This window comes from Kockiozyma suomiensis, assembly GCF_038497685.1.
Source record: "Kockiozyma suomiensis strain NRRL Y-17356 unplaced genomic scaffold V2V93scaffold_24, whole genome shotgun sequence".
Taxonomy (NCBI): Eukaryota; Fungi; Ascomycota; class Lipomycetes; order Lipomycetales; family Lipomycetaceae; genus Kockiozyma; species Kockiozyma suomiensis.
The window spans coordinates 24781-43362 of NW_027117687.1; the positions used below are offsets into that span (position 1 = coordinate 24781).

The window sequence follows — 18582 nt, forward strand, 5'->3', positions numbered from 1 at the left end:
AGCTATTTAATGACCGCGCCAGTACTTTATCAGACTGTCCGGTAACTTAAGTCAAAGCACAGAACTCCCAGCTCCCCTCATTCTCCACTCGTCCTCTTGATTTAGTGCCCAATTTATCTAGTCATGTGATCCATTATTATGGTGCAGAGTATACATCATACTCTACTCTTCCATCGCGGTCGCCCATCTCACGGCTACACAGGTCAGCAGTAGAGCACGCTTGATTCCATTTCTTGTTCTTCTGAAAATCAATCCATAATGTCAGATCCTTCTTCAATTAATGGTATGAATTGTTTATACTACTTATACTATTTATACATTTATACGCGATATCTCGATTTTCGAGTGTCAAACGTTTGAATCAACATTGAGGTGCGCTGGTGTTCTGACTCACTGATATAGGCGGATCAATTGTCGCGATGGCAGGCAAAGACTGCGTTGCTATTGCCTGTGACATGAGACTTGGAATGCAGGCTCTGACGGTCTCCAATGATTTTCCTAAAATCTTTCAATACAACAACTCCTTTATTGGTCTTACTGGTCTAGGAACAGACGTTACCACACTGTGCGTTTGTACTTCCAACGTGGATTAATCAAAAGTCTGTCATTTTATTCTTATCTTTTTTTTTCATACAGATCCGAGGTTTTTAGATATAAAGTCAACATGTACAACTTAAGAGAAGAGCGTGATATCGAGCCAGAGACCTTCGCCAACCTAGTTTCGACCACTCTTTACGAGAAGCGGTACGGACTACAATTACTGCATATTTTAGCACTGTCAGTCTAACAACTTCTTAGGTTTGGTCCGTACTTCGTCGGTCCAGTGGTAGCTGGTATCAATTCCAAATCAGGCAAGCCATATATCTGCGGTTTCGATCTAATTGGGTATGGTCCCCTTATACAAAATCAACCGGCAAACAGCTCACCTTTACTAAATCTTTTCACACAAATAGATGTATAAATTTTGCAAAAGATTTTGTCGTTGGTGGAACGTCAAGCCACCAATTATTCGGAATGTGCGAAAGTTTATGGGAACCTGATCTGGAGCCCGAAGACTTATTTGAGACAATTTCACAAGCTCTTATGAATGCTCAGGATCGTGATGCTTTGAGTGGTTGGGGTGGAATCGTCTACGTGATGTGAGTTATTTATATGAAATTTCTTTGTTAGATTGGAATTACTAACCGCTGTGTACACATATAGTACAAAAGACAAAATTGTCAAGCGCTTGCTCAAGACTCGGCAAGATTAACGAATTTTGCGTTTTGAGATTTGAAGAGTTTTTTTTGTCCATAATTTATGTAATGGCAAAACATATAATCATAGTCTACTTATAACAATTATATCACACTCACATATCTTATGACTACAACTCCTTCTCCTTAACTGATCCCACCTTTGCCTGCACGAACTCGCGCTCGATATACTTTAGCACCTCGTCGAGTAAGATAACCGGGAAACTAATCGCCAAGATAGCGTACCATTCCGACGAGCTCAATGCAGCCACCGAGAACAAAACCTGGAAGAATGGAACGTAGATAATAGTGAAATGAAGAAACATCGATAAAACAATGGCATAGACTAGTGTCATGTTCTTCCAAAGCGGCATAGTCAAGAGTGAATCAGTCGCACTAAGCCCATTCATTGCGTTAAACATCTCAATTACAACTAATATTGAGAGCGAGACTGTTGACGCACTGACAGACATATGGTTTGTAAACATATCACAACCAAGCTCAGGAAATTCTGCTGAGCAGCTGTGGAAATGCGAGAGCTGTAAAAATGAAATCTGCGGTCCTTGACTATAAAACATGAACCACCACGCATAGCCAAAAACAGTTGCACAGCCAACGTATGTTCCAATGACCATATACCGGAAAAACAGCCAACCCCCAACAATGGGCTCATCTCGCTTTCGAGGAGTGCGCTTCATGATGTCGTTGTCGGGTGGATTGAAACCAAGAGCAGTAGCCGGCAGACCATCAGTAACTAAGTTAACCCACAAAAGCTGAACAGGAATCAAGGCCTCGGGCATACCAAGCAAAACAGTTAAAAAGATTGACACCACCTCTCCAATGTTGGAAGAAATGAGATATCGGATGAATTGCTGCGTGTTGTTGTAAATGGAGCGACCTTCCTCAATCGCAGACTCAATAGTAGCAAAATTATCATCAGCAAGAACCATATCCGCTGCAAGTTTGGCAACGTCTGTGCCAGACCCCATAGCTATTCCAATATCAGCTTTCTTCAAAGCCGGAGCATCGTTGACACCATCACCAGTCATCGCCACGATCTCTCCAGAACTTTGCAGTAAATCAACAAGTTTACTCTTATGGGCCGGTTCAGCTCGCGAGAATAGTCTCGCAGTTTTAGCAGCATGCAATTGCTCGGCTTCCGACAAATCATCAAATTCTCTACCGGTGTAGCTTTTACCCGTGACATCTTCATCCTCGTCAAAAATTCCAATATAACGACAGATTGTTTCAGCCGTTTGCTTGTTATCGCCAGTAATGACTACGACGCGAATACCAGCCTCGTAACACTTCTCAATCGCATCGCGTACCTCGGGACGAGGAGGATCAAGCATGCCGACCAATCCGATTAGAATCAGGTTCTGCTCAATCCGGATGTAGTCGTCAACAGATGTTGCTTCCAGCAAAGCCGGGTCGGAAGTGACGTCCTCGCGAACAGCGAGAGCCATAACACGCAATCCACGCTTACCGTATTCACTAACTTTCTCGTAGAACTGCTCAGAAGTATTTTTTGACAAAGAGATAATACCGGCTCTAGTATATACTCTCGTGCAACGCTCGAGAACTGATTCAGGAGCCCCCTTGACAAAAAGCTCGCCACCTGCGCCATTCTCAGTCACAAGAACCGACATACTCTTTCGATCACGAGAAAACTCATAGGTAGCCGCACGAGCATGCGTCTTTTTGTATTCATGATCGTTCAAACCAAGCTTTGCAGCTAATACGCGTAATGCAGCCTCAGTCGGCTCACCGACATGAGAATACGTATCGGTTTTGTCGTCGTAAATGACCTCGGCATCATTACACATACTACTAACTTGCGCCAGACGGAGAATTGTTGTTGAGTGATTGACAGGAAATGGGAGGACGGTGCCGTTTGAGTCACGAACTGCACCAAGAGGTGAGAAACTGGTGCCTTCGATGTCAAGTTCGGCGAGCGCATCGTCAAAAAAGACGGCTTTCTGCACACTCATCATGTTTGTAGTTAGGGTACCCGTCTTGTCTGAACAAATGACGCTGGTCGAGCCTAGAGTTTCGACGCTGGGAAGACTACGCACAATAGCGTTCTTCTGCGCCATTTTGCGAGTGCCGAGAGCAAGACAGGTAGTAATAACGACAGCAAGACCTTCAGGGATAGCTGCAACTGCGAGAGCGACTGCGATCTTGAAGTAGTAAATTGCTCCCTTCAAAACTCCGTCATGCGCCGGATCACTGAAATTGCGGATATTAATTAGCCACACAAGAATACAGATGACCATGATAACCTTTGCTAGCAAGTCACCAAAGTCGTCAAGCTTCTGCTTCAGAGGCGTCGGCTCACTGATCTGAGATACGATAGATGTGTGAATATCGCCAATGGCAGTGTCGGAGCCAGTGAGGGCGACGACTGCGCGGCAGTGACCGACAGTGACAGTGGTACCCGAGAAGAGCATATTGATCTGATCTTGCTTGACAGCACGCTTGTCGGTAATAGCACATGTGGTCTTGCTGACACTTTCACTTTCGCCTGTAAGAATAGCCTGGTCGACGCGGAAGGAGTTTGAAGTGATGGAAATGATACGACAATCTGCCGGAATGCGGTCGCCTACAGCAACATCGACGATATCACCAGGCACAAGATCTTCAGCTCTGATTCGGCTGATTGATCCATTACGCAAAACTTTGGCTTCGGCGGGCGAATACTCGCTCAAGGCGGCTATGGCTTTTTCGGCGCTCGACTCTTGCTGTACGCCAACAATAGCGTTGAGAATAAGGATGATCAGAATAACGGCCGGGTCAACAAAAGCAGTGTAGTCATCTGCTTCGTCTAGCACAGCTAGAACAAAGGAAATAGCTGCAGACGCTAGCAAAATAATAACAAGCTGATCTTTAAATTGAGCAAGAACAAGCTGCCATAACGGCGTCTCTTCGTCTTCGGGGAGAGCTGTGGCCGACTGTTAGTACATACAAGTAGAGAGAATCAAGGAGAGCAAACGTCAAGCAACACAACATACAATTTCTGCCATATTTTTCACGCAATTTTTCGACCTGTTCGTTTGCTAAACCGGTGTTTATATCACTGTCAAATTGGTTCACGACTTCTTCAACAGAATGTACGTAGGCGGTATCCATCTTGCAGCTAGTGAAATCAAGTGGTTGGGAATTTGCCTGATTGCTGCAAGTCAGGTCTGAAGCCTAATTCTATTTAGCAGATAACAAAGATAAATTTGAGACTCGAAAAGAGAATCAGTGAGAAGGAGATAAGAACTATAAAGGCTGACGTTTTATAATTCTTATAGCAGCAGCAGAAGCCTAGTGCTTATTTTTTTTGATTGAAATTCATCTAGTGAGGCGCTTGTACCTAGATAGGTTCCCGAGGAACCGCGTAGATGCCAGCCTGTCCACTTTCCACAAACAGCATAACCGATGAGCCGCGCCAAAGCAATCAAACGTCGGCTACTCAACTGATGCTAGCAGTCTAAAACCAGTTTAGAAAACCACTAGTATAAGTTATGAATATGAATTTTATATGCTTCACTGGTCATGAATAATTGGGTAAGCATTTCAAAAATGCTGGACTTGATTTTCTTCACTGCGGGAATTGATATTTGGGAGCCTTACACTCTGCGGCTCTCCTTTACTGAGTCAGGCCTGATCTGCATACCTACCAGACAAATGTCATTTTTCATTTGAACGCTACATCCTCCTTCTATTTTTTTTTTTTTTTGTTATTTTTTTTTTGCTGACAAACTATTTAAAATTCTTTGATACTTTGATGACCAAAAAAAAATGGTGACAACCCTGGGATTCGAACCCAGGCCTCCGAAGAGATGAGAACCTTAATCTCACGCCTTAGACCAACTCGGCCAGATTGCCATTTTTCAATTCATCTTTAAAACTGTCATACATGACTCGAAGAGTCGTGCCACGTTAGACGTCCCTTGACGTCACAGTCTTAAGATAGGAAATGCGGAGGTCAATCCTAAAGTTATCAATCGCTTTGTTTGACCAACATTGCTTAAGTAAAAGATCGGGGTTTGGACGCTCTGTAGCAGGGACGGCGGATTCCTTATTAGATCAACCAATGCTGGCAAATGTGTCCCTCCCAGTAAAGTAGGAATGATATCGCTAGTCCGCTTTGTGTCCTCATATTTTCTATATCTTCAGTGTTGGATTTCTCGTGGTTTATATGTATTATCTTATGGTCTTGGTTGCATGTATCTTTTAGGTTTATATATTAATTCCATTCCAGGGATCTAGCCCTTCTTTAAGATAAAAAAGACGCAATGCGCAAGCAGTGAGAAACTAATTTTGGAGTGTCTTTTGAATTATATTTTAAATACACGCCATTATTATATTTACTCCAATATTTCTTATATTGGATGTATCAGATGATGATGGTATCTAATAGTTACTGTTCCTGTTAATGATTTTTTGCATTCTGAAAGCTCTTATTATGTGAAGACTTTTGCGGCTATCAGTTATCGAGTTTTGTTTATATTCTTATTTTGGGTTATCGGTTATTGTATCATGGAGCTGAATGCTCCTGTGGATTCAGGTCTCGTTTGTGATATCCCCGTTATAGTATTAGCGTTGATTGCCAGTTTGTATACGAATGCTGGTGGTACTGCTTGGACCCATTCTCTATAACTGTAATAATGTTAAGCGAGTTCATTCCACCCGACGAGTTGTAGTTACCTGATGGAAATCACAAACTGGTCGTCTAAACTCGTTGAATTATAAACCCTCGCTTGGTGTCCCGCGTAATGAGTTCCAGATTTAATGATCAGAGAATGTTGTTTCTCTTTATAGGTGAGAGAAAGGGTAAGGAGGATCAGTCATTCATTCTTATACACAAGTCAGGGTGAGGTGGCGTATCTGATGTTCGCTCTCCTCTTCTCTGGCCTCAATTGAGCCAGATGGCCGTCTCTGTCGCTTGCCCCCTTTTTGCTCTTTTCTACTCTCATCCTGCATTATATATACATACTACTTGCTCTGAATTCGTATTGCGATATTGGCACAAATGGTAAAGCGAGCCATCGATCTCGGCAACATCTTGAGCGTCATGCACGAGGTTCCACAGCCAGCACCATTCCAAGGCTTTTATGGACTTCGAGACAGAGAAGCCGTCGAAGAATTCATTACTGCCGTCAACACTCAGATTTCCGAGCGATATATTTCATCCGACAAAGACAGGATAAATTTCTTTGGTTGTTGTCTTGAAGGCGAAGCCAGTAGGTGGTTCCGCGAGTCCCGCGGCTGTTTTGTCGACTACACTTACGACGAAGTCGTTTCAGATTTTAGACGAGAGTTCATTGCTTCTTCTGAAGATGCTTCAATGGACTCGATATCCGATGTCGAAGACGATGCCGAAGACGACAGTCTGGATTTCGAAGATCGTCTCTACCGCCTCTACCAAATTGGCTCGGTGCTGTCTTATGTCGGCGAGTTTTGCTCTTTACTATGCAAACTGCCAATCGATTTCCAGAACATGGTTGGGCCTGGCCGATTTCTTACTGGTCTGAAACCAAAAGTCAAACACATTGTCAAGAAAGGTGGTTCCAAAACGTTACCTGATATGATTCGAGACGCATTGTATGCCGACTCTGGCAAGCCCGTCGAATCTGTCAAGCGCGGCAATCCTGCATCTGAACTGGCAAAGTCTGCCAAAATCCAAAAGCGCGTCGCAGACTCTGGTACATTTCGCTTTCTTTCGTCCCAGGAGCCCTTACCTGTCTTGAATGCTCCTAACCTGGCAGCAGTCTCGACTAGCCCTGCGCCTCTTACATCTTCTGAACCTGCTGCATCTATTGCGCCTGCAGGATCCCCCAATCACACTCCAACCACCGTCTCTGCTGTACCCGCAGAACCTCTCTTACGCTCTCCAGCTACTATATCTACCGTACCCCTAGAACCTCTCACGCACTCTCCGGTTACTGTATCTACGGCATCTGCAGTACCTCTTATACACTCTCTAGCTACCGCATCTAGCGCAGCCGCTCTTACAGAGTTTGATACTGTAGCCGTTTCGCCGATTGGACAGCACGCAGGCCCTACCGTCGCTTCTCTTAATACGATGTCTGAGGTCCGTATTCCAACTGCTCCCCGATCAACAGCCGGCGCTGCATCCAAGGCCCCAGCAAGTGCGCCAAAAGGTTCAAAGCTCTCCCATGAAAAGGCCCCTGTCGTCCGTGTTCTTACTGGAAATGGCAGCAATGCTCAGGTGAAAGCGACTGTACCACCAACAGGCCCTGCCACTTGGTCCGCATCCGGTGCATCTGGGCCATTTACGAAACCGACTACAATAATAAACTCAAACATCAACACCCAACCGGCTGGTGGCCAGCAGACTTTCACCGCTGCTGCCGTTGCGGCTGCCAGTACCCCGCCATCTACTAGTCAGGGTGCTACTGTCCCGCAGCAGACTGCGTCTACACCAAAACCAGCCGACCAAGAGACACCGGGCGTTACGACTCCCTCTCCAGCTACTCAGTTGACAACACAGACCCCCGCTGTCGCACATTCTAGGACGAATAGCGCTGCACCCGCGACCGCGACTGCTCAGACTTTAGCGCAACGACTGGCGCCAATTGATGCTCCTTCTACTGCTACGACGACGACAAATACGACGAATAGTGCAGCACCCATGACCCCTACGCAGCCAGCTACGGATTATGGCACGACTAATAACAGCACGGCCAACAACACTACTGCCACGGTCAATAATACAAATGCAGCGGCAGCGGCAGCGGCAGCCGCAGTCGCAAAGTCGCCCAGCGCCGGACAATCAGAATCGGCAACTAGTACTCATGCTGGACTAGTAGCAGCGGCGGCAGCAGTCGCCAATGCACCAGAAAAGACACCAGCGAACGAGGAAGAAGACGAGACTACCGGGCAAGTCCCAGTACTGCGCAGTCGACAGGCATCAGTTTCGCCTCCTCGAAAACGGTCAATGCGTCACTGGTCACCGCCGCCGCGGCGGTCGCCTCCGCCTCGGTGGTCGCCTCCAACGCAAACTCGACAAGCGCCATCATTTTCGGAGCGACTGCGGCCACGGCCGAGTCCAACCGTTGCAGCCGGTACAAGTACACGACAGACTGGAGCCTCACTAGCCAAGCACCTGGGAGGAGGAAATGTAAGCCAGGATAATGGCGGAGAAGTGGATAGCGGATGCTTTTACTGTCGATTATCAGAAAATCAAGATGACACATGCCCGTATCATAAAGCGAAGGTGGTGCCGAAAGCGCCAGCACGGTTTCCTAGGGGTAAAGGGAGGGCGTAATGAGCGAAGGGGTGGTTGGAAAATGGCTTAGGGAGGAGAAGAGGCTATTCTGACTACAGAGTACGACTCTAATTGAGGATCTTTTATTGTTTAGTGAGGTTTTTGTATTAGCGAGTGCACTGGAGAGTTGGGAAAATAATTGTTTTTGGGTGCATTGAATGCAAAGGTCATGGCTATTAGATGTACGCCTTGAGCGATGCAATTTAGATGACTTGGAAATCGTTGGAAATCATTGGAAATCATTGGAAATTTTGGGAAGGCGAATGGAAGGCGGAATGGGATTGCAATGCATTTGAAGGGTCAGGAGTCAATTGAAGCCATCAAGGAGGCGACGGCGGAGCTGAAGTCCGCATTCTGTTTTAAGATTCGCATAGTGAGACGAAGCAGAGACTACATACAAGTTTCCATCTCAGAATGCAACTTCCGTATAGTCTAGTTATTATGGTTTTATTCCCTAGTGACTAGGCCTAGTGACTAGGTTTCAGGTATGGTAATATTTAGTTCATATTACAATCAGATCTTGTCCACTTTATATTTTCCATCGGCTAGTAGCGGAATAAGTGTTCTACCGTGTTAATCGTTGGCCAAATCCTATGGCATCCATGTTGTACTGTTGTAATTCAGACCTTCCCGTAGTCATCTGTGCAGGTATTCTACTGTGCCTGCGAGGTTGATAATAGAGCGACAACCGTTGTAGCTGCAGATTCTGGCAAGGCAAATGATCAAAGAGCAACGAATGCGGTGTACGAATTGATAGAATGCTTTATACGTACTAGCTATAGGTATAATTATGCGGTCTGGCATCCTGGCATCCTGATGCGATACACGTACTGCCCTACGAAGTACGAGACTTACACCGGAATGAGAATGGTAAGGGCGATAGGATGCTTTCTGGTTTCGATACAGCTGCTAGGAGCGATAGCTCTACCAAACTTTCTGGTGTGCACGAGATAGCAGTGTGTCAGTAGGACAACCGGAAGGTATAGATAGGCTAACTGGGGATGTACTAAAGAACAAGCTTTAGCACCTTGTTGACAGGCATGGTACTGACGCGAGACCCAAACAATATAGGCTGGTGAAGAGGCAGAGCAGAACACATCTAATGCTAAAGCAAAAGGGCATATTTCAACAAACGCACAAGTGCCAATTCAAGTAACAAAGAAATCATGCAGCTTGGGAGATAGTTGGGATTTCAGTGTGCACAATTCATGAGACTTGCATTACTGATGATACTTGAACAATTGAAGATAGAAGCAGATCCAGATTAGGAGGCATTTACAAACAGGTGTTGTGCATGATGCCACTAAAAATTATAAAGACGTGCTTCTTATTTAATGGTTTATATCCTAATAACTAGTTTTAGAAGCTAAATTGATATTTGATCCATTGTCCAATTTTTTGTTTATGTAGTTGTGATATCATATCAAGAAACCCTAAAATTCTCTAGAATTCTAAGCCAAAGATTTTGATGAGAACACTTACAGTGTCAGCATTTAATACCGCGATCTGACCGCAGCAAAAAAACCTAAGAAACAAGGAGTGTCGGATGTTCGGTAATACCAAAAAACGCCGAGAAGCCAAGATAAGTGATGGATATAGCATAATTGTTGCCAAATGTGGCATAGGGTTTAGGTGGCATAGCCGTAACTGCGACCGAAACTCCGGCCGTGGCAAACGCCGCGAGCGAGCACAACAAGGGTATAATAACCGCACACGGCCACTGTTGACGATTGTTTGGTTTTTCGTTTTCTTACAACTGACCAATTTTTCCCTTCTTCACTTGCTCTTCTCAACACACTCTACTGCACTCTGCACACACGCACTTTGCACTCTGTTCTATTCTCTCAATGGCTGACGTAGAAAAAGGCTCTTCGAGTTCAGATCCTTCCCAGTCGGATGACATGGCCGATCTTGCACCCATCATCTCGCCTGAGATGCGCAAGGAATACGAAGAAGCTGGTGTGCCTCTCAAATTGACTCCCTCGCATCCCGAGCAGGACGACGACCCGAATCTCCTCCAGCGTGTGCGCACCGCTATCTCGATAGCCTCTGAGACAATTGGTACGCCCAAGCAGCTCGAGTTTACAAAGTCCGGCCAGGCGCTGCCGGCCTTTGGCGGAGGCAAACCCTTCCCGCCGCTGGTGCAGAACCGCGAGTCCTACGTTGTCGAGTTTGACGGTCCCAACGATCCTATTCACCCGCAAAACTACGCGCTGTTAAAGAAAGTGAAGATTATGAGCATTCTCGGTTTCGCGACCTTTAGCGCCGCCTGGGGCTCGTCCATTTTCTCGTCGGCGACCCTTGTTGTGTCTGAGAAGTTTCACGTGTCTGACGTTGTCGCCATTCTCGGAATGTCGCTCTACGTTCTCGGCTTTGCCAGTGGTCCCTTGGTTTGGGCTCCTTTCTCTGAGCTCTCGGGTCGTCGTAAGCCAATGATTATCGGCAATCTTGGTTTTTCTGTCTTCAATCTTGCCGTCGCGCGTGCGTACGACTTGCAGACTGTCTTGATTTGCCGATTCTTTGCTGGCTTCTTTGGTGCTGCCAATCTTACTGTGGTGCCGGCTGCCTTCGCCGATATCTTTGGTAACAGGTGGCGTGGCACTGCCATGGTTATTTTCTCGTCTGCAGTCTTTTGCGGTCCACTAATTGCACCCGTCGTTGGTGCATTTATGGTGCATTCGTACCTTGGCTGGCGCTGGACCGAGTATTTGACTATGATTATGGGCTTTGTCGCAACCGCGCTGACTATTGTGTTTATTGACGAGACATATGCACCCGTAGTTTTGGTTGAAAAGGCGGCGCTATTGCGTCGTGCGACTGGTAACTGGAGCATTCACGCACGCCAAGAGCAGGTCGAGCTCGACTTCAAGGAACTCATTGAGAAGAACTTTACTCGACCGGTGCGCATGCTTGTGTCGGAGCCTATCTTGTTGCTCATCACGATCTACACTGCCTTTGTGTATGGTATTCTGTACTTGCTTCTTGAGGCTTACCCGATTATCTTCATCGAGGGATACGGTATGACGAGTACTGTTGGAATGCTGCCTTATATTGGTATGGTTGTAGGCGAGCTTCTCGGATGTGGAATCGTCTTGTTGTTTGAGCCGCGTGTGCTTGCTGCGATTGCGGCAAATGGTAACCGACCAGTACCGGAAATGCGTCTTGAGGCGACTATGATTGGTGGAAGTATTTTACCTATCGGTATGTTTTGGCTGACCTGGTGTGGAGCCTACCCTGAGCATGTACACTGGATGGCACCTACTGCGTCCGGAGTCTTTATCGGAGCCGGAATTATTCTTATCTTCTTGTCGTGTATCACGTACCTTGTCGAGTCGTATTTGATGTTTGCCGCTTCTGCTGTGGCCGCCAACACTGTCTTACGTTCCGCATTCGGTGCTGGTTTCCCACTCTTTGCCACTGCTATGTTTCATAACCTTGGTGTGCAATGGGCAGGTACTTTACTTGGATGCATTGGATTACTCCTGGCACCTGTGCCATTCCTTTTCTACAAGTATGGTCGTAGTCTGCGAAAGGCTTCCAAATATGCTCCAGACATTTGAAGCGGCTCTCAGGTTTTCAAAAAAAATTCATCTTCCACCTTTGTTTAATAATTCGGCTTTGCTTATAATTGAATCGAAACCGTTTTTTTTATGGTTTTGCTGTTTTTAGTACTTTGTTGAATTCATTTGTCATATTGCTTCTCTATTCTGATTGATGAGGTTGCAGGTGTTCACACTCATTTGGTTCTAATATCATTTGTTCATGTTTTTTCTCTTTGGTTATCTTCATCGAAATTTGTTTACTGATAATGTCTTGGTGAGATTTTTTTTTTGTGCATCAGTTCATAATTGTTGTGTTTTTGGTTAGTATATATCCGAAGTATCGTGATTAATAGATAATTAGTTTATGAAGACGATTAGTTTAGTTTCTAAAAGTATTGCTCGACTACTTGACTATGAAAAATGAGCTGTTTTGTATAGTGTAATATAATCCAACAGTTAACCTACAACTATTTTTCCTCCAAAATGGGATAGAGTTTTTTTCTTTCGTGTTTCCAAGTTATTCTGTTTAATTTTTTTTTAGTCCAATATAGCTATTTTGAAGGCAAAGATCCCAATCCGAATTCGACGACTGTAGAATATTAACATTGATAAACAGGACTAGTTAGCTATACATCAATCACTTTTGATTACAGATCAACTTGCAATACAATATGACTCAATACAATTAAACAATATTCTGCTGTTCCGATTACGTATTTAAACTAATTTACTTTTATCGTTGCGGTGGAAAGTGCGGCAGTTAGTGGCAATAACTAGCCAATTCTCGGACTTTCAGATAAGATTGCGCGGCAATTGGCGGCTGCTTCGCTGAAATTGCCGATTATGTACATTATTTCAGAGATTACAGAATAGTCTACACAAATCTATAGCATTGTATTCCCTATCCTTTGTATGTGCGTTATATTATTTGCCTTGCTTCCTTTCCGTTACTGAAACTCATACTTTCAAATAGTAAAAGTAGTAAGTGCTGCTCAACTATCGTCGAGATATCGTGATAGTGATAGACTATTGACGATGATAATGTTCGAGAGATTCGTCGCATGCGCAATTTCAATATCAAGATTATCAAGTTTTAATGGAGCTGAGGAGACTCTTTATGAGATTGTAAATAGATTCATTAGTTTTTGATTTACGAGATAATATACACCAGATTGTAAGATAACACAAAGATAAATGAAAAAGCAAAAAAAATCAAAGCAGAAGACTAAATACGAATTGCCCGCCATAACTATACTTGATAACCGAAAAAAAAAACCAAAAAACTGCTAATTCGATCAACACCAAATACTAAAGGGCAAGCAACTAAGAAGTGCTAAGAATCTCATTCTGATTCCGTCGAAGAGCCTCTCCTAACGTAGTAATCGTAACCATCGATCCCGGATTCGAATTGCTACTAGAATTACTACTCGGATCGTCGTTCTTCGAGCTACTCAACGACGGTTCCTGCTCTTGTGATGTATTTTCCTCAGTCTCGACAATATTCTCGGACACGGGTAATGATCCATTCAATACATCGGCATAAGAATAGAAACTAAGACGCTGCTGTGTTGCGCCACTGACACTCGTTGAAGTTGCTGCTGAATAGCAAGAGCCCGAATTATTCGTAAGAGTGGCATACGCCGTCGAAGATCGATCTTGTAAAGACAGGGCAGTAGACGCTAACGACGCCAGCGACGTATTTGAATTAGATCGCTTTATACTAGCCGGTCTAGTGAAAGAGACAACTTCGACTTGCTCTGGATTTGTATTGTCATCAACAAGCACCTCGCACGATGCAGTCAGTACCGGCGGAATCAAGTTCGCATTCTGGTGATGGCTGGGAATACCGTCAGACGAAAGCGCTGGATCCTGCACTTGTCGTTCGAAAATCATAGATGAGGCAAGAGACATCGAGCTTTCGGATGGCTCTGCAACAGACATGGTATCAGACGATGATCGCTTTGCCACGGACAATGTCGGCCCCCCACTGGCAATAGTGCCAGTAGTATTAACATATGACGATGACGAGGCAGCTGATGAACGCGAAGAGGCTGTCGCCTCAGATGACGTCGAGTCCTTCGTCGACCGATCTGGCTCGTCGACACTCGGCATAGAATAATTCACAAATTGCCGATTTCTCTGTCGTAGAGAATGCGGCGAACTGCTCTGTGATGAGCCAGAACTCGAAGGGGCGTCTGCTGATCCGCTCGCCGAAAAGGACACTAAAGATGCTCGCGGGCGCAGTTCGGGAGCCACGTAACGTGGCTTAGGTTGTGGAAGAGGTTTCCGTGCTACTCCGTTAGGATCGCGCTTATAAGACCGCTGCGATGGCGTAGTAAAATAGTGCGGCAGAAATACTGCGTTGAAGTGATCTTCCGAAGTGAGCCTGTGACGTAGCGATGCATCGTTTAGGGTTAGGCTTTCCCTGGTGGTTGAAGACCGCGTGCTCATTCTGGCTCGCGCCGCGGTAGACGGTTGCACCGGCGACGAACTGCTTGAGCTTGGAGTCGAGTAGCTACTAGGTTTCTCAGCAAGTAAGGCAGACGTAGTAGACGACAGGATGTCGTCGGAGGCACGGCGCGAGATAGTCGGTGTCGACGGTTTGCCGCGGTGGTGGTCGTCTATCGAGACTGCAGTCGTAATCAAGTCTCCAAGCGATACATTGCCGTGCTGCATTGTAAATGTCGATGATAGTCGCTTCAGCGACGGGAATCTCCCATCCGGGTTGGATGGTCGCTGAGGTCGCGGCACAGCGTACGCGTCAGCCGGGTTGTAGGACTCAATCACGTCGCGGGCAGTGTGGGCAACAAGCTTGCTGGAAGTCGGATAGGCGCCAGACGAAGGCGCGTAGGCCGACATCCAGGCATCAGAGTCTAGTGCAGAAGATTCTTCGGGCGACAGTGTATCGTCGTCTGTCAAAATTTTAGTAATGCCAAAGTCAGGAGCAAGTCTAATTAAAGCACACACAAACGCACCTCCGTAACTAAATGCGGTCTCGCCAAACAAGGCGATTGCAGCCTCTCGCGAGGCTGGCGGCACTCGCTTTCTTCGTGTAAATAGTGCAGGCATATGTATAATGCGAATGAAACGAGTGTGGAGAGTATCAAAACGAAGAGAGTATCAAAAAAAGGAGAGTATCAAAAAGAGAAGAGTAGAGTGAAGCGATAACTATATACCAAGCACTCTATCAACAATACTGTATCAAATGAATATACAAATATCTCTACTGCACAAACGAGCGACCAGGCATGAGATACTGAGATATGAGATACTGAGATATGCGTCTATATCAATCTCAAAACTATGACTTTTTGCACAGACTCAGAAGCTAATTCTGGTGCTGAAACTCCGGCTCAAAGCAGAGAATCAGATAAATGTCTTTCAATCAGACAAATTCAGCCGATACAAAAAAAAGACAAAGTCTCGCGTGGAAGAAGAGGCGAGGCACAAGGGAAACTAGGAGAGCATTGCATGGCGTCGTGACCATTGCACCAGCCACTGCTGGCAAAGCCACAACCCTACTTTCTTTTCTATTTACGGACTAGCGCGTCCCAATACGGCCAGGGTCTGTTTGATCAGCGCCTATATATAGTTACTTATTCATCATCACTCGATGCTTACTAAAAATGAAAGCTCGTCTGTATTAGGTTGACTAAACTGGTTTCTACTCGAGGCTCTTCTCAAACGCAATGTACTTCTCGATGCTTGCCGCCATCGCCTTCACGTTCTCGGCAGACCGTCGCTGCAGCGGCCGGCGTACGTGGCCGCCGTAGCCGAAAAAGTGCTGCAGAGCGCACTTGGTGCCCTCGGGTCCGAGGTTGGTCAGTACGTAGTCACTATCCGACAACTGCTGCTGCGCGGCAAACGCCTCGGCGTATTTGCCCGCCTTGAAGAGCTCGTACACGCGCACCACCGTCTTGGGCGTAATGTTTGCTGGTCCAGAGATCGTACCCGCGCCGCCGACGGCAAGCGCCTGCGTGAGGAAGTCGGCCATGCCGGCAATGCAAAAGTAGCCGCCGTTCTCGACCGTCGCGCCGGACGTGTTCAACGGGCCGATCGCGTTCACGGCGCCGGCGACGCGCGCCAGTTTGCCGGAGTTACCGCAGGTAAATTTGGTGCCAATGATGTTGGGATGCGCTGACAGTTTGATGAGTAGCTCGGACGAAATGTCAACTCCCGCAGTCACGCCGGGGTAGTTGTAGATGATGATGGGTAGCGGCGACGCGTCGGCGACCCCGTTGAAGAAGTCGGAGATGACGGTCTCGTCAACGAAGGCGCGGTAGTAGGACGAGCACACCATCAAGATAGCGTCTGCACCGGCCTTCTTCGCGTCCTTCGTGAGCTCGATTGCGCCCTTGACCGACTGCTCGGTGACGCCGGCGACGACGGGGATATCGGTGAACCCTGCCTCGTCCAACGCCTTTCTCGTGGCAGAATTGACGAGCGAGCGCTCCTTGGGTGAAAGCAGGACTCCCTCTCCATACGAACCCAGCGTGACAAGGCCCTTGATACCAGCCTTTGCGAGGCGAACAGCATGCTTACCGATAGTGAACGTGTCGATTTCGTCGTCGTCGGTGTAGAATGTAGTCGTCGGCACCCAGACGCCAGAGACGAGACGAGATGTTTGTGTCATTGTGGAGGACTATAGAATAGACAAGATAAATAAAGAATACAAAGAGCGTCAAGAAAAAAAGATGGGGATTTGTGGTTTTTATCAATCTCGACCGGGTGGGGGTGCTTGTTCTCAATCAATTAATATATTATTATGTCAGCGTGGGGGCTTTAAACTTTCTCCACACTTTCGGCGTATTATTAATCTCTTTGCGAAGTATTATTTATACACTATCCAATAACCATTTTACTTTTTGTTGAAAAAGCCTGCATAGGCAGCCCGCTCCTTCTTCTTTCGCTCGGAAATCTTCAACTTTGCGGCATCAAGCTCCTTGAGAATAGCCTTGTCGCCCGGCGCGTACTTAAGCGCCTCTGTCAGACTCGACAATGCTCCTTCTTCATTCTTGCTACGTGAATGTCCAACTCCGCGACGATAGTAAGCCTTTGCCTTATCAGCGTCCGTTATTCCCTCAACGGCGAGCGCGTTGTCGGCACTCTTGACGGCATCGAATGGCATGTCGAGGCGGAGTTGAATCAGGGCTACGTTAAGCAGAATGCTGATCTTAAGCTTGTCGAAAAGTTCGGCTGCTGGCTCTTTGGGATCGGGTGAGAAATAGTTGATGTAGCGCAGTGACTTCAAGTGCTTTTCAAGCGCGAGCTCATACTTTTGGTCCTTGAAGAGAGACGTGCCGATTTCCTTGATTTGCGTAGCGAGTTGCAGCAATTGCTCGATCGTTCGCTTCGTGCCCTTAATTTCGTCCTCGTCTTCGGGATAATCCTCAAGCACATCACCTGTCCCATCCGAGCTAGTAGACTTCGCTGCCATTGCCTCTTCGTAAGTAAGCTGACCACAGTCGGAAATGGTACAGGTCTCAAGAGGTTTGTCGCCCGAGTCTGTAGTTTGCGACTCAAGTTCGCGCACAAGCGATTTGCCGGCTATAGCTTGTCCAAATACAACATGCTTGCCGTCCAAGTGCGGCGTCTCGACTGTAGTGATAAAGAACTGAGATCCGTTCGTATTTGGGCCAGCGTTGGCCATAGAGAGAAGGAAGGGAACCGTGTGTCTATCAAAAACATTAGGATTCACTCATTCTCATTAATTATATCAAACATACTTTAGCTGGAAATTCTCATCGTCAAATCGGTCGCCATAGATCGATTCACCGCCGGTACCGTTCCCAGCAGTAAAGTCACCACCCTGTATCATAAATTTACGAATGATACGATGAAAAGAAGAGCCCTTTAATCATATTAAAAACAGCGTTGAAAAGGCTCGCAGAAATTTTTACGTACCTTGTACGTCAGCGCTTTTCCTGATTGACCGATGCCCTTCTCGCCTGTGCAAAGAGCACGGAAGTTTTCTACTGTCTTGGGGACGACTTTAAAATATTAGTATATGCCAATAAATGATGATTCAAAACCGAGCAAATATTACCATCATTGAACTATGAAAAGAATAGTTAGTTTTGGATTCGCTGAATGATAATAAAAAAAAGTAACAACTTACTAACTCAAATATAATACGGCCCCGCGGTTTGTCTGCGATTGAGACCTCAAAGAAGACATAAGGACGATCTTTAATAATTTCTGGCTCACGAGAGACGTCTGCCATTGTTTGATAGAAATAATAATAGTGATGAGAGATGAATGGCGAGCGAAAAAGAATGAGGCAGGTTTATATAGACTTAGAGTACAAGCGAAAGTTCCTGAAAATTCGACGCACAAAACTATTATTGTGCGGCTCTGGTTAAACGTCGGTTAAGTATGCTAATATTTTCTATTATTTGTGTATTTATTAGAGATTTATTCGAATAAGTCAGAATTTACACTAATGGAGAGGTATTTAGTAAAAAAAGAAAACTATCTGAATTTTCGGCCAAAAATAAATTGGCCAGCTCTGCAAATGTACAAAAGT

At 45.9% G+C, this 18582-nt stretch overlaps 7 protein-coding genes and 1 non-coding gene across 8 annotated transcripts; 3 read left to right on the forward strand and 5 right to left on the reverse strand.

Annotated features, from left to right (window-relative positions):
* The first annotated feature begins 110 nt into the window (after positions 1–110).
* V2V93DRAFT_376989 (nucleophile aminohydrolase) lies at positions 111–1351 on the forward strand. The gene is made up of 6 exons (XM_066911886.1): positions 111–283; positions 403–565; positions 637–744; positions 799–885; positions 954–1139; positions 1204–1351. Exons 1-6 carry the CDS (start codon positions 259–261, stop codon positions 1250–1252), a joined length of 618 nt encoding a protein of 205 aa, XP_066762855.1. The 5' UTR covers positions 111–258; the 3' UTR covers positions 1253–1351.
* V2V93DRAFT_341006 (uncharacterized protein) lies at positions 1174–4802 on the reverse strand. The gene is made up of 2 exons (XM_066907802.1): positions 4247–4802; positions 1174–4176 (listed from the first exon to the last, which is right to left on the reverse strand). Exons 1-2 carry the CDS (start codon positions 4362–4364, stop codon positions 1367–1369), a joined length of 2928 nt encoding a protein of 975 aa, XP_066762856.1. The 5' UTR covers positions 4365–4802; the 3' UTR covers positions 1174–1366.
* Positions 4803–5025: 223 nt separating this feature from the next.
* Positions 5026–5108, reverse strand: V2V93DRAFT_t73. Its single transcript has one exon. It is a non-coding gene; the product is annotated as a tRNA-Leu (tRNA).
* Positions 5109–6255: 1147 nt separating this feature from the next.
* Positions 6256–8514, forward strand: V2V93DRAFT_361710 (uncharacterized protein; the record flags this gene model as incomplete). Its single annotated transcript, XM_066908169.1, has 1 exon — positions 6256–8514. The coding sequence occupies one exon, from the start codon at positions 6256–6258 to the stop codon at positions 8512–8514; it is 2259 nt and encodes a 752-aa protein (XP_066762857.1).
* A 1541-nt stretch (positions 8515–10055) lies between these two features.
* On the forward strand, positions 10056–12523 carry V2V93DRAFT_376995 (major facilitator superfamily domain-containing protein). The gene has a single exon (XM_066911887.1). It carries the CDS (start codon positions 10362–10364, stop codon positions 12072–12074), a length of 1713 nt encoding a protein of 570 aa, XP_066762858.1. The 5' UTR covers positions 10056–10361; the 3' UTR covers positions 12075–12523.
* A 647-nt stretch (positions 12524–13170) lies between these two features.
* V2V93DRAFT_376997 (uncharacterized protein) lies at positions 13171–15491 on the reverse strand. The gene is made up of 2 exons (XM_066911888.1): positions 15032–15491; positions 13171–14968 (listed from the first exon to the last, which is right to left on the reverse strand). Exons 1-2 carry the CDS (start codon positions 15123–15125, stop codon positions 13380–13382), a joined length of 1683 nt encoding a protein of 560 aa, XP_066762859.1. The 5' UTR covers positions 15126–15491; the 3' UTR covers positions 13171–13379.
* Positions 15492–15677: 186 nt separating this feature from the next.
* V2V93DRAFT_376999 (dihydrodipicolinate synthetase) lies at positions 15678–16775 on the reverse strand. Its single transcript, XM_066911889.1, has one exon. The coding sequence runs from the start codon at positions 16687–16689 to the stop codon at positions 15721–15723; it is 969 nt and encodes a 322-aa protein (XP_066762860.1). The 5' UTR covers positions 16690–16775; the 3' UTR covers positions 15678–15720.
* A 23-nt stretch (positions 16776–16798) lies between these two features.
* On the reverse strand, positions 16799–18445 carry V2V93DRAFT_377003 (cyclophilin-like domain-containing protein). Its single transcript, XM_066911890.1, has 5 exons — positions 18175–18445; positions 18103–18112; positions 17961–18046; positions 17783–17907; positions 16799–17731 (listed from the first exon to the last, which is right to left on the reverse strand). The coding sequence occupies exons 1-5, from the start codon at positions 18277–18279 to the stop codon at positions 16915–16917; spliced, it is 1143 nt and encodes a 380-aa protein (XP_066762861.1). The 5' UTR covers positions 18280–18445; the 3' UTR covers positions 16799–16914.
* Between the last annotated feature and the right edge of the window lie 137 nt (positions 18446–18582).

Bases quoted from the DNA above. Each gene is read 5' to 3' on its own strand.
- V2V93DRAFT_376989 (XM_066911886.1), top strand. From the start codon at position 259: ATGTCAGATCCTTCTTCAATTAATG. The intron at 745-798 runs GTACGGACTACA...ACAACTTCTTAG, and splicing joins ACCACTCTTTACGAGAAGCG to GTTTGGTCCGTACTTCGTCG. The intron at 886-953 runs GTATGGTCCCCT...TCACACAAATAG, and splicing joins TGCGGTTTCGATCTAATTGG to ATGTATAAATTTTGCAAAAG.
- V2V93DRAFT_376997 (XM_066911888.1), bottom strand. From the start codon at position 15,125: ATGCCTGCACTATTTACACGAAGAAAGCGAGTGCCGCCAGCCTCGCGA. The intron at 14,969-15,031 runs GTGCGTTTGTGT...AAATTTTGACAG, and splicing joins GACCGCATTTAGTTACGGAG to ACGACGATACACTGTCGCCC.
- V2V93DRAFT_341006 (XM_066907802.1), bottom strand. From the start codon at position 4,364: ATGGATACCGCCTACGTACATTCTGTTGAAGAAGTCGTGAACCAATTT. The intron at 4,177-4,246 runs GTATGTTGTGTT...AGTCGGCCACAG, and splicing joins TGAAAAATATGGCAGAAATT to CTCTCCCCGAAGACGAAGAG.
- V2V93DRAFT_376999 (XM_066911889.1), bottom strand. From the start codon at position 16,689: ATGACACAAACATCTCGTCTCGTCTCTGGCGTCTGGGTGCCGACGACT.
- V2V93DRAFT_376995 (XM_066911887.1), top strand. From the start codon at position 10,362: ATGGCTGACGTAGAAAAAGGCTCTTCGAGTTCAGATCCTTCCCAGTCG.
- V2V93DRAFT_377003 (XM_066911890.1), bottom strand. From the start codon at position 18,279: ATGGCAGACGTCTCTCGTGAGCCAGAAATTATTAAAGATCGTCCTTAT. The intron at 17,908-17,960 runs GTACGTAAAAAT...ATATGATTAAAG, and splicing joins GAAAAGCGCTGACGTACAAG to GGCTCTTCTTTTCATCGTAT. The intron at 17,732-17,782 runs GTATGTTTGATA...TGTTTTTGATAG, and splicing joins GATGAGAATTTCCAGCTAAA to ACACACGGTTCCCTTCCTTC.